Below are 12,158 nucleotides of genomic sequence, written 5' to 3'. Positions count from 1 at the left end.
TTAAGTCGGGTTTGACTGTTTCCTTTTTTTCTTCCGCCTGACTTGAAAGTCCCCATCTCACTGCCACACACACATGCACACTAATGACCTGCAATATCTTCACTCGGATCTGATACCAAGTAAAATTCACCCTGGTATGGACGATACTGATCCGATATCAGTGTTTTGTATAAAAACCTGTGTTTGGAAAATCAAAATCAAGAGCAGTGTATCAAATTAGAAGAACAATACTGTGAATGCTTTTCAAGCATTCACACTAATTATATCTTCATAATGAATACAACACATCAGACTACTTGTTCTTGTTTAATTATGAAGAATAATCACACAAGAAATTAAAACCTGAAAAGTCAATAACTACATTTTAAAATATTCAATTAACAATCAAAACAAATGTGACAGATTGAAAAAAAATACAGAAATATTTTTGAGTTGGATTTTTATTTTGTAAAACCTGTAATGGCAGTTTTACTGCATATAGATAACATTCACACTGGCATAAGTTGATACTCAGCCTATATATCAGCTTTGAGTGCTCTCTACAACCTTACCACGCGTCTTTATCGTTAACAGTAATAATGAGCCGTGGCTCATTTATATCAGTATTACAGTCGGAGGGGTAGCAGTCCCTACGAACTGTTTGGATAATATAGTTACTTTCCCCTGTGTTCCTGTTAATCATAAACTACAAATTTACCCCAAATTACCAAAATATGGATATTTTAATATGAGAATCGAGAGTAGAACATAAATATCGTATGGGAGGAATCACACACACACACACACACACAGAGAGAGAAAGTGTGACGCTGTAACGCGTTGAGGGAAAGAAACATATGAAGGCACAGTAACGGGGTGAGGTGCAGCTTTCTCCTCCTACAAACGGGCTCATTTCTCTGCCATTCAAAGGGAAGTAAGCGCAGACCTTCCGAGGACAAAGACAACTTCTGCAGGTTTTCAAAGCATCTCCAAAGGTATGTGATGGTTCTATTTATGGTTGAAGCTGCAAACGTGACTGGAAGGCGTCCGGTCACAGTCGTGGCGAAACGTAAATATGCATGCTATTAGTGTTTTTTTACTCCGAGCTCCGTGACCGATAAACAGGAACGTCACGAAGCTTTCGCTGTCTAAATTCGGACTATCAGCTGAGGTTAATGGCGGACCACGAAACATTCACACACATGTCGAATAAAAAAGCATTTTTGGGGGGCGGAGGGTTATAACACTGACCCGAAGGAACGAATCCTAAACAGACTGAAGTTTGCTGAAAGCTGACTTTATGGGGGAACTTTTGTGTGGCATTATGGGTCATCGGGCTCGGCATAACAGGCTTGTAAACACGCCTTTATCTTCTCCTCGGGGTTTGTTCACGACGAGCCCGAGGAATCACCTGAATGTGTTCCCAGCAGAGAAACCCTGACAGACTGCGGTGGACAGTTTGCATTGTTTTTGGACTGCAGCTGATCATAGCACACCCTGTTCTGCTTGGCTACTTAATAAGCTCAGCACAGCAGCAGATTCTCCACCTGCTGCAGGTTTTGGACAGAGTGTCCCTCATCTGTGATCTCCAGAAATCGACACTTCTACAGTTGCAGTCCAGAGCGCCAGCTGGTCATTGAATGAATTTTCAAAATAAGAGCGAGGTCCACTGAAGTAATAATGTGCATGGATATTTGGTTCTTGTGTGTAGACAGCTGTACACTGCGTTCAGCACAAGTGGCTTTGGTTATAAATGTGTTTAACTTAGAAAAACTGGACCCAAGTTTTCTGCTAAAATGAAATAAGACACAGACTCAAAAATCATGTGTGGATTTACTGTGCACCGTATTCATTAACCAACAAAGGACTGTGTTTGTGTTAGTCTACCTGATGGCGTCCAGCAGCTGCATCAATGTTGAGTTTTTGGATACAGCTGAGGATTCCTTCTACTTTGAAGGTAAAAGGCATTTTATACTTTCTCAGTAGTTGCTCAGTCTGTACATTTAATCATGTCATTATTATAGGTTAATTATACAATTATTTAAATTTTATTTCTATTGTCTTTTTTTCAAAATGTGAACGCGTCCTCTGAAAATCTAAAAGTGGCTTCACCGGGTAAAGGATTTTAATATTTCTCTTTTTTAATTTCATTTTAGAATATGATAGCAGAGTAGTATTGTGAGGCGTGATGTGAAGCTCATCGTCGTGTTGTTCTCTCAAAAATACAGATTTTGAGGAGGATAATTTCAGAAAGTCAGGAGAGTATCATTGGTCCATTGAGAGCAAGAACGGTGCTGGATACCTGATTTTAAACCAAGAAGACACATTCGTGCTCCAGACCTGCTGTGGTAAGACCAGAGGTGGGTTGAGTATCCAAAAATTGTACTCAAGTTACTTTAAAATATTATTACTCAAGTAAAACTGAAAAGTAGTCATCAAAAAAGTTACTCAAGTAAGAGTAAAAAAGTACTTGGTGAAAAGACTGCTCAAGTAGCGAGTAATTGTTTGAAATGTCCGATTTATTTTATAAATAAATGCTATCAGACAAACAAAAATAAATAAATATACAAATTTTACTATTTTCAACAGGAATATATGTAAAAACATCAAAATAAGGCACAACAATTCTAATTTCCAGATTTCAGTTTTTCACAAAATAAAGCTTTTTTCACCAATACCTGCAGTAAATAATATAAACATATAAACAGTGCAAACTATTTCCAGTGAAAAGATATGCTGTAAACTTTATATTCATCTTTGCTCCAAATGGCACAGCAGCCTCAGAGAAAACAGAACGAGGCATCTTCAGCATATGTTCATACAAGGCAGCTCAGTTTACCATAAGTTGTATGGGTGTGCATCTGTTTCTGCATATTTAGCAAAAATGTGCCATTTCTTCACTCAGTGAGGTGATGGTTCAGCTTCAGCAGCAGTTTGCTCTCAACTGTTCAGCAGTGAACAGGAGTCCTGCATGACTAAGATTCCTTCACAAGCTCCTGATGCAGGAAGAGCTGTATTGATTTTGATCGACAGCTTCTTGATGTGAGGAACGCCATGCAATAGATCCACACCTCCAGTGAATGGACATGAAAGGTACCTCTCCAGCCCTGCTTCTGGCTTTCCTGACCCCATGGATCCATCATCTTAGTCGGTTAGGCTGCTGTTTGTGCTGGCCTCATCCAGCTCTGAGTCTAGGTGATGTCTGATGAAGTTGAAACCTGTGGAAAGATGTAAGGTTTTCAAAAGAATTAGCTCTGGTCATTATAGTGCTGTATACACTGCCAAGCTGCAGATGTTTGGCAAGAAGATTCAATCACACTGGAGATGTTTTTGTAGAAAAACAAAATCCTGTCATTCATGTCCCGCACAAACAGTTTGCAATGAATTCCAGATTAAGTTTAAAATAAGAACGCGTGCAAGGCTAAGCAGTGCTCGCCAATAGATCCTCCTGTTTGGCTGTTACTCTGGGAAAAGACGAAAGACGGTGATGGAAGCGCGACTGGAGCTGCGATGTAGCCTCTATAATATTTATATTGTACGAACGTGATAATTCTGTATATTGTAATAACCTGATATTATATTGTTCAAATGTGAAAGGTATAGTGTTAGAACAATAAACTTTTGTTAGAACAATAATATACTATAATAATATACTTTTCATGTTATAACGTGATATAGCTCTAATTTTCTTTTGCCTCGGTAGCAGCTCTATGCTTCCGTATCCGAGGCTTTTCAATGTGGCCTCACAAAGCCACCTGGGGTGGCTGCGGCTCAGGTGGTAGAGCAGATCAGCTACTGATCGGATGGTTGGTGGTTCGATTCTTGGCTTCCCCAGTCTGCATGCCAAATATCCTTGGGCAAGATACTAACCCTAAGTTGCCCTCTGATGCGTTCATCGGAGTATGAATGTGTGTGAATGTAGTTTAGCTTGCACTTGTGTTTGGAAGTGCTTGTATGAGTGTGTGCGAATGGGTGAATGAGGCATGTTGTATAGAGCGCTTTGAGTACTCCGGGAGAGTAGAAAAGCGCTGTATAAGAATCAGTCCATTTACCATTTACAAAATTATCACGACTACAACAACCATGAAAAGAGCTGGATGCTGCTCAATCACAGCTGCCTGGTCAATGTTTGTCATTAGTAATTTAGCAAAGTTGACGGTGTGTGTCTGTGTGAGTGAAAGACAGAGAGGGAGAGCGAGGGACAGATTTTGTATGATAAGCTTCATGTTATGGACGCACAGTTTGATCACTCAGGTCGCATCAGAGCATCAGGCCGTATAGTGTGAGACCTGCATCGTGACCTATGAACTTCTAACCCCTGAGATTTAATTGTACAGTTTGAGCAGGAGCTGAATAACGTGACTGAAAGAAATCGCAGTGTTTGCCCAGCTTAATGCAGACTGTTTAAACTGAACAAGCTGCTGCTTCACATAATAAACCCTGCCAGCCGCAGTATTGCTTCTGTTTTAACAGTTAAAGCAGTAGAGACGAGCTGTTTGCATGTGCATTGAACTGTAGCGTCATTAAAGTAACAAGTCGAATTTTGCAAATGTAGCGGAGTAAAAGTACCGTTTCTTCTTTATAAATGTACTCAAGTAAAAGTAAAGAGTATCGTGCAAAAAAGGTACTTTAAAAGTACATTTTTTGCAAAAACTTACTCAAGTAAATGTAACTCGTTACTACCCACCTCTGGGTAAGACAGAGTTCTTGTTGTTATGGTTACTGACTTTTCAGTTCAGTTTGGTTGAACTTGGCAGGCTCAGTAGGTAGAGTGGTGGCCCCATGATCAGAAGGGCAGGGGTTCGATACCCCTGAACAAAGGTACTGTCCCTACACACTGCTCCCCAGGTGCCCAATAATCAATATCAATAAAGTATTCCAAAAAAAAAAAGAGCTTGTGCGCTAGCTTCTTCAACATTGTAATTGTTGAAATTTTTTAAGAATAAAGCAACTTGCTGAGAGAATAAAGCTGTTGACGCATGTTGATGGACATTTGTCTGCTTAGTCAGGCAGGGCTGGATCAGGTGACCCCAAATCCTCCCTTAATTACATTGCAATAGGCCTCGGCTGCTGGGGCTTCCCGTGATGCACGATCTCCCGTGATGAGCGTTTCTTGTTCATTCAGTAATGTAAGTCGCTAATGACTTAATGCACAGAGATGTATAAACACATAGTGAGTGAGAAAGGTGACTGAAGAAGAAGTACTCGATGCATCATGCAATCGCCCAGCAGCCTACACCTATCGCAGCATAACTGTTAATAAAGTAAAAAAAAAAAGGGTCAGCACGGTGGTTAGCAGTGTCGCCTCACAGCAAGGTCCTGGGTTTGAATCCACTCTTTAGCCAGGGCCTTTCTATGTGGAGTTTGCATGATCTCCCGTTTCTGTGTGGGATCTCTTCGGATACTCCGGCTTCCTCCCGCAGTCAAAGACCTGCAATTAGTGGGGTTAGGTTAAACGATTATTCACACCTATATGTGAGTGGTTGTGTGTCTCTGTGTTAGCGCTGTGACACACTGGTGACCTGTCCAGGGGGTACCCTGCCTCTCACCCTGTGGCAGCTGGGAGAGGCTCCAGCTCCCTGCGACCCTGAATTGTTTAAGTGGATGGAAGTAAAGACCACTGACTGTACCTTTAAGTGAACAATGCATTTGTAGAACGACTGCAGAGGTCTACACTGTGGAGCGGGATTCACATTAGAAATGATTACAGCAACCAGCAACATGACCAGCTGCCTCTGCAGTGAGTCTCTCTCAATGTGGTGGAATTTCAACCCTAACATGTAGCTAAGTTTAGTGTTAATGTGAGTCCCAAATATAATAGATATAATAATACCATATGTCCAAATCTGCAGTCACTACAGCTGCTGCCTGTCAAAACGTGACCCCAGGATTTTAAATTGGTCGGTCCATTAAAAGCCGAACAAATAAGTTTGTGGAGCGCTGCAGTTTGGTCCTGTTTTGCACACAGAACAAACTGACACATATAGACGAACAGAACAGCAGGATATCATCACCTTTGTTCTTTAAAACAAGACATAGCTGAATGACATGCTGCTCTTGCTTGTCCTTGTTTCCTCTTCAGAGAAGAAACTCTGCATCTGGACCTATCGGAGCTCTACTCAAGGAAAAGATGGCACTAAGGAAAAGATGCCAGTCATGATATATACCCTAAAGAATGACCAGACAATGGTGGTATGTTGTAAGGAGCACAAAATTCAAGCTGTACCAATGGTAAGTACAAGAAAAGTCATTCAGAGTTGGTTTTAGTGCAGCGGTCTCCAACCTTTTTTGTGCCACAGACCAGTTTATGTCCAACAATATTTTCACGGACCGGCCTTTAAGGTGTTGCAGATAAATACAACAAAATAAAACCAGTACCAAAAAGAAGATTTATTCATAACACACAGGAAAAGACCCCGAGCTTCAGGTCTCGCGGTCCAGTACCAAATGACTCATGGACCGGTAGCGGTCCGCGGTCCGTGGGTTGGAGACCACTGGTTTAGATATTAATAAGAAACCAGTATATCAGTAAGTGTGTATTTTTACTGGCCCACAAAAAAGCTTTTATTTTTTATGTTTTTAAAAATGAATACAGTTTAATTAATAAATTTGAACCAGCTCTTAAAATGAGAAAAATCATCTCATTCTGCTAGTTTAATTAACATTGATTGTCATCGTTCCTGTTTGACACCATCACTAGACTCCTTAATTCTGCTTATTAAACAACAGTTTAATCTCCATGTGTGAAAGGGCCACTATACTTGATCTGCAGTGCGTCAGGATGACACAGTGATTGTTACTCTTTTTCTCCTTATGTCTGTCCATAGACGCCCCCCACAGACATCCCTGGAACGACTCACGAGGCTTTGTTCTACAAGATGGAACTTAATGGAACTAACAGGTTTAAGTTTGTGTTCTCAGAAGATCCCAACAAAGCTCTTGGAGTTGTGGATGAAAAAAACGGTCGTTATAAACTGACCCTGCTTACTACTGAAGGTGACGATGTTGACATGAGAGTTGAGTTTGAGCTCAAATAATTAAAGAAGTTGTCTAAATAATGAAAAAAAGGCATCTGACTTGACTGAATGCAGATATCCGATGTAACAACTTCTTAAAGTCATAACTCAGAGTCACTTTGTGATTTAAATGGAACAAATCTGATCTCAAACCATTTGGAACCTCAACATGCTCCCTGTTGTATCATTCTAAGGTTACAATGTGTCCATCCATAAATCTTTAGTTAAAGGCAGCTTTGAAATGAGTTTTATCTCATTTGAGATTTTGTTAGTATTCAGTTAATCATTGAATATTGTGAGGTTGGACCCATGCATGTTTGGTTTGGGCCCGTGTAACCTCAGATTGAACCCAAAATTAGAACTATAAGCTCATACAACAATCTAGCTATTAGCATTTGTACATAAGAATAAAGGCTTTGTACTTCTTTCATTGTGTTTCTTGTTTTGTCATGAGTGGTGTACTTCAAAGAAAGTTGAAAACGGCCAGGCTCTGTTAGCATGAGCTAGCTCGACTAATCCCCGTCGGAGATGACGGGTAAGACGACAAACACGTCAGAGGAAATCTGTAAATCCTATAAACATAAAAGGCAACACCAGCGCTGTAAAGTAGTCGAGACTAATGTGAGATGAAGTTTTCTGAGGAGACATTATTAATATTCGGCCAGTGTAAAAGGTTCAAATGGAGCCGTGGCACGTACGCACTCGGGGTCGACATGTATACTCTATAAGCTCAACATAACCTGCTAACCCATCCACTGCTCCGTAGTACACCCCAGCTGAGCCTTGATGGAAAGAACAGAGTGACGCCAAATGTGGAAGCTGGAATAAAACATGTTTACTGCACAGGTGTTGTGACATCACACTCACTCCAGCCAAACACAAAGAAGTGCTGGTGTGGAAGCTGCATGCAAAGACTGTACATGTGTACTGTGTATAAGTGCATGTTCCAAGATTAGAATGTAATGGACTGCCATATTAAGTCTTATTTTACTGATTTGGGAACAAAAAGTAAAGTAAGTAAAAACAAAGGTGTTCGCAGGAGAGCAGAAAGAATCAGTGGCTCACGCAGCCCTGGCCCTAAGTTTACCTGCAATTTCTTCTATATATACACCACACATACATTCTCTCATATTGTCAAGATATTAAGATTCTCATTCTATACAATAGCACAGCTATATACTCATGTGAATCAGCAGATAACATTAATTATATATTATTTAATAATAATAATAATAATGGATTGCATTTATATAGCGCTTTTCAAGGCACCCAAAGCGCTTTACAATACCACTATTCATTCACTCTCACACACTGGTGGAGGCAGCTACAGTTGTAGCCACAGCTGCCCTGGGGCAGACTGACAGAAGCCAGGCTGCCATATCGCGCCATCGGCCCCTCTGGCCAACACCAGTGGCCAGAGGGGCAGATTAATTAATCTCTTCCATTTTTATACTAATCAAATATGTATTGCTTATATTTATTCTTCAATTAAATTCTTAAATTACTTTGTTTAACTTCCTTGTTTAACCCACGTGTGCGAGACACGTAGATTATTTAAATACCACAACCTCAGAAACCTCTGTGGCAGTCATCAGCTCTGACACACTTAAATCAACATAAGCTTTCTAAGCTGCACATGTTCTACTTTTGACTCAACGTAAGTGTAGCGTGTGTGACACACATTACATTTCAACACCAGTGGAGGTCCAGTGGGGCGGTCCTGGCATCTGAGGAGCTGGTTAGCTTTCCAAGAGCAGAAAATGGCTAGTTCAGACATGTTTTGCATTAACTATAATCTTAATGGAGGGCGAGAGAGAAGCAGAATGGAGCGCTACACCCCGAGGGCGAAAGGAGGAGCCATTGCAGGCCGATTGTGTCACACGCAGTCATCACTGAGCCTGGAACAACCCTGATGCGATCGTGGTCACAGTCGGGCTTGGTCAGGGTCACGAACCTGGCAACCGCTCAGCAGGTACAGGTGTCTGAAGTGGAGCAGGATCGCTTTGGTTCCTGTTTTGGATCTTCATGGTTTCGCCCTCACGTGTACACACAGCGTTTTTTTCCACATGAACACAGGCGGTGACATTTTGGCCTGTTTGGAGGTCATGTGGTTTACCCACGATGTGGGTCCAGAATGAAGGAGCCTTCTTTCTGTTTTTGCTCAAATGTAAAAATACGTTCATATTGAGCCAGAATATGATTCACCTTTTCTTACTTTGGTGATTCTGAATATTTTCTGATATAGATTGTCTTTAATTCTCTTTCATGATCAGTAGGTGAGGTTGACGTCAGTTTAAGTTAGCATTACTGTGAAATTTAGAGTTTTGTTTTGAAAGCTTTACTTCCTCTCAAGCAGGATTCTTATCATAATATTGTGGTGGACCTAATCTAAACTGAGATTAAAGTTGGAGTAAAATGTGACGAGCTCTCGCGTCATCCTTACAGACCTACATAATATCTCATTTTCTTATTAGAAGAAACACTGAAAAGATAGAATGATCACAAGAGCACGGACCAGTAAAGTTTTTGAATGCGCTAGCTGTGTTTGGTGGAAAGAAGATGAAGAAGTTGAAAAAATAAGATTTGTATTTGCATTTTTCTAGGTAAAGATTTTCTTGTGAAAATTCACGGTTTTGCACGTGTCCCATACTTTTCCAAGAATCAGATGAAGGTGCTTGATGATGAGAAATTATAAACCATCATGCAAACATTCTAATAATGAAGCTAGCTATGCTAACGGAGCTATAAGGAGCACACTCCTGTTCGTACTGCTTCCCTGTGGCACTTTGAAGTTCAATCATTTACTTGATCATTTGAGAAGATGCTGAGGAAAGCTACTGAAGAAGATTTATTCAAGTTTACTGAGTTACAGAAGCTTCTCGTGAGTGCTTGAAAGTTAATTTGGAATAATTGCTGAGCTTAAAGATGCAGCATATGGCACACCACATGTGGTTGACCAAAAGAGGGAGCCAAAGACAACATGACAAATAGTGAAGAGCATGCTGATAAACTAGGGTCAGAAACACTGCAAAGTTTCTGCAAGCTGGGTGAAGAGTTCATCTCGCTTAAGCCAGTGATGAGTTCAATACCATGACTCTCTCTGGTGCCACTTAGTGGATTAAATAGTTCTACCACTTGCTCCATCATCGGTCCGTCCAGAGTAAATTCAATGTCTGGCACAGTAATCATCTCAGGCCAGTCGACCAGCAATCCCAGCTCATCTGTACCATGAGCACCACCAGAATCAGTACTTAAGCCCTGAGCAGCAGTGATCTCACTCCCAGTGGCTGTCACACTACCATCAGCTGTCCCACCAACAGTCCCATCAACAGCAGCTGCTCTGGTCTGAAAGATGTCCTGCATGGCAGTTGAGGCTCGGCCCTGTTGCTGGAGGCTGCCTCGGACAAAAATCTGTAATGGGCTCAAGTGTCTCTCTGTCCACAAGCCATGATTGTTCCACTGTTGAGTGAAGTCTTTCAAATCTCTGTTGATCCTTGGGAGATAGATGTAATGGAGAGCCCAAAGGTGCATTTCATTGTCAATGTCAATGATGCCTTCCTCCTCCAGGTGGTGAAATAAATCACAGTACACATTGGTCATTCCTCGCCACAGATCACCCCAGAGCCTCTCAATTCTCTGATTATGGGTACTCCTTCCTCTTAGGGCACTTCCACGATCAATGCCTCTGAAAATGTTCATCATCAGGCAGACAGCATTGTTTTCCCTTCCTCTGTCTGTCCGGACCCTCGAGGGTACACCATAGGATACCACGGCTCTGATGAAACTTGACAAAACGGTACTGCTACGGTTGTTGTTTGAGGCATGAAGGAAGACCACAAGATGACTGTATCCATCAATAGCCCCATGAATGACTACCCTCCACCTAAAACCGTGGTCCATAAGAAGAAAAATCTTATTTCTGCTTTGTTATTGAAACAATGGAAACACACACTCTTAATTGATTTACATGGCACTATTGCATGTCAAGTTTGAATTTTTCTCTGTATGTTGCTTGCGCTCTCTGTGTTCTCTGATCTTCCCCTTTAAACATAACCAGTTGTGTTAGAGGGCTGCCCATCCCAGGGCCTGGCTCTATTGGACGTGTCTTACTGTTCAACAATTATATTTGATGTAATGCTGAATTTCACTTTGGTCAAAATAGGTGTTCAACAAATCCGTGTGGTTGGTTACCTTATCAGCTTGTGATTTCCATCAATGTGCCACAATGAGTTTGGACCTGCAACCTGATGTTCTCCGTTCTGGTCTCCGCAAGAATGCTCTAAGGGCAGCTGCTCCAGGATTTATCCGTAGCATGCTTGCTCGAACCCTCCTTCGCTGTACACGTAGTCCACGTACTCGCAGGGAGGCTCTGACAGCCTCAGGACCAATTTGTTCATTGCCAGCGACAATGTCCTGCACATGTTCATCCAGCGCACTGTCAGTCAGTTCCGCATACATTGATGCAGGTGAAATGATACTGTCTGAAATCAGACAAAAAAACATGAGTATTTTATCACTGCCATAACAACACACTTCATTACTTGACTAGTGGTGCACATTCAAATATACTCATTTTCACAATCTCACAATACCATTTCATTTGAATAAACAGTGAGTGTGTGTCACAAAGAACTGAAAGTCACACTGGTTTCAAAAGTCACTGACCGCAGACGTCTTCGAATTGTACGAAGTGAAACATTCAAAATATCAGCCTTCTGAGGTGCAGTGAATCCACATGACTTCAGGAATGAAAGCTGTTCCCGAGTGATAAGGTAAAGGGATCTACCTCTCTGTGGAAAACCACTGGTGCCTGGTACCCAAAACAGCCTGAAAATATATCAGCGTTTGGTGTATTTGGAAAATAGGTTAAGACAGAGTCATAATTTATTTCACACTTTTGATGAGTCAAGGAATCGACACAATATGTGCTTACCATGTTGGCCATGCTGAGTAAACAGTTCGACCTCCTGAATCAATTCAGCCAAGTCACGCAGAAGTTGATCTGCTGCAGTTACATTGATCAGTCTTCCTCTTGCCCACCGAAGGCTTCTCTGCATTGTCTCCAACCTCAAAGATATCAAAAAATTACTTCTTAATTCTCTTCTTCTTTAGCTCTCAGCGAAAGCGGTCGCACTTTTCTCCTCTCCTCCTCACCCTTATCTT

At 41.4% G+C, this 12,158-nt stretch overlaps 1 protein-coding gene across 2 annotated transcripts; it reads left to right on the top strand.

Annotated features, from left to right (window-relative positions):
• Positions 1-785: 785 nt before the first annotated feature.
• LOC143422000 (uncharacterized) lies at positions 786-7,425 on the top strand. Of its 2 annotated transcripts, none has more exons than XM_076892079.1 (6): positions 786-974; positions 1,862-1,936; positions 2,083-2,094; positions 2,208-2,327; positions 6,062-6,210; positions 6,807-7,425. In XM_076892079.1, the coding sequence occupies exons 2-6, from the start codon at positions 1,870-1,872 to the stop codon at positions 7,014-7,016; spliced, it is 558 nt and encodes a 185-aa protein (XP_076748194.1). In that variant the 5' UTR covers positions 786-974; positions 1,862-1,869; the 3' UTR covers positions 7,017-7,425. The 2 variants fall into 2 exon arrangements, with proteins under 2 accessions (XP_076748194.1, XP_076748193.1); XM_076892078.1 differs by having other exon boundaries at positions 787-974; positions 2,208-2,339.
• Positions 7,426-12,158: the final 4,733 nt, after the last annotated feature.

Source organism: Maylandia zebra, linkage group LG14, assembly GCF_041146795.1.
Source record: "Maylandia zebra isolate NMK-2024a linkage group LG14, Mzebra_GT3a, whole genome shotgun sequence".
NCBI classification, from domain to species: domain Eukaryota; kingdom Metazoa; phylum Chordata; class Actinopteri; order Cichliformes; family Cichlidae; genus Maylandia; species Maylandia zebra.
Note: the sequence above shows the minus strand (reverse complement) of the source record. Positions and strands in the feature narration are given on the sequence as shown.

Bases quoted from the DNA above. Each gene is read 5' to 3' on its own strand.
- LOC143422000 (XM_076892078.1), top strand. From the start codon at position 1,870: ATGGCGTCCAGCAGCTGCATCAATGTTGAGTTTTTGGATACAGCTGAG. The intron at 2,340-6,061 runs GTGGGTTGAGTA...TTTCCTCTTCAG, and splicing joins CTGCTGTGGTAAGACCAGAG to AGAAGAAACTCTGCATCTGG. The intron at 6,211-6,806 runs GTAAGTACAAGA...GTCTGTCCATAG, and splicing joins AAATTCAAGCTGTACCAATG to ACGCCCCCCACAGACATCCC.